General features: G+C 51.1%; 1 protein-coding gene across 4 annotated transcripts in view; it reads right to left on the reverse strand.

The window, feature by feature from the left end:
• Positions 1-284: 284 nt before the first annotated feature.
• The window catches only part of LOC102378761 (phospholipase A2 inhibitor subunit gamma B-like), a 37,072-nt gene continuing 36,296 nt past the window's right edge, over positions 285-1,060 (reverse strand). For 2 of the 4 annotated variants that reach the window (XM_025195625.1, XM_025195624.1), the window contains exons 3-4: positions 781-897; positions 285-534 (exon numbers count right to left, since the gene is read on the reverse strand). In XM_025195625.1, coding sequence (XP_025051410.1) covers positions 308-534; positions 781-897 — 344 coding nt within the window. In that variant the 3' untranslated portion in view covers positions 285-307. The remainder of the gene's footprint in view (positions 535-780; positions 898-1,060) is intronic. The other 2 variants (XM_025195623.1, XM_006039046.3) reach the window with 1 other exon arrangement.

Genomic DNA, 1,060 nt, shown 5'->3' on the forward strand with positions numbered 1-1,060 from the left:
CAAGAATATTTGAAGTTAGATATTAGAAAAATCTTTCTCAGGATGAGGCTAGTAAAACACTGGAACAGGCTTTCCCGAGAGGGGGGGGGCTCTCCCACATTTGAGGGGTTTAAAGAGAGGTGGTGGACTCTCCATCCTTGGAGAATTTAAAGAACTGGGTAGATAAAGCCTTGGTTGGGATGGTGTAGTTGGGGCTGGTCCTGCTTCGAGTTGGACTAGATGTGACCTCCTGAGCTACCTTCCAGCCCTCATTTTCTATGATACTATCAAACCGCCAGGCTGGTGCCAGCTCAGGACAAAGCAGGACTCATAACTGTGACCCAGGCATGAGCCTCCCTGTGATGGGTGGATGGGGAGGGGAGAAGGAGAGAGGAGACATACGTTGGACGGATGTAGTTCGACAGGCCTCCCCGGTGCAGCAGGCGATACTGGTTCTCTGTCTTATTCCTTTCCCAAAGTCCATGCTAAGAAAGGGATTGCGACACACATCAGAGGTGAGACAGGACTTTGTGTAAGTCAGCGTCTTCACTTCCCCTGGAAAAAGGAGGAACACGGCACAGAGTTAACAAACCACACTCGTGACCAAAGGACTTTCCTCCCTGCACTGGCATCATCGCTGCCCTGTTACGGCACGACCTTTCCCTGCATTATATATCAACCATGACACGGTCAGGAGGTCCTGGACTTCACAAGAGGCTTCATCTTGGACCTTTGATTTCTAGGGAAATGGAAGATGTCGGGGTGGGGAAGTAAAGCTATTTAAAAGTACTTCTCACCTACCTAGTGTCATTTCACTTTTGATAATACCGCAGGTATCTTCGCCAGAATGGCAGGTCTCCATGGATCCAGAACAGCTGTCCCCTATCGCATGGCAAACTTCACACTGGAAAGATCTGCCTGGAGGAGGAAAGAGAACCGTCGTCCCTCGAGTGAGCGTTACCCCCATTTCTCCTTCCAGCTCCTCTGCTTCACCACCTGCTGCCTCCCTGCTTCCCTTCTGCATCTCCGGACATCTCCGAGCGCTATTGCAGCCAGCCCACGTGAGCGACAAAGCAGGTGC

Source organism: Alligator sinensis, unplaced genomic scaffold (genome assembly GCF_000455745.1).
Source record: "Alligator sinensis unplaced genomic scaffold, ASM45574v1 scaffold1870_1, whole genome shotgun sequence".
NCBI lineage: Eukaryota > Metazoa > Chordata > Crocodylia > Alligatoridae > Alligator > Alligator sinensis.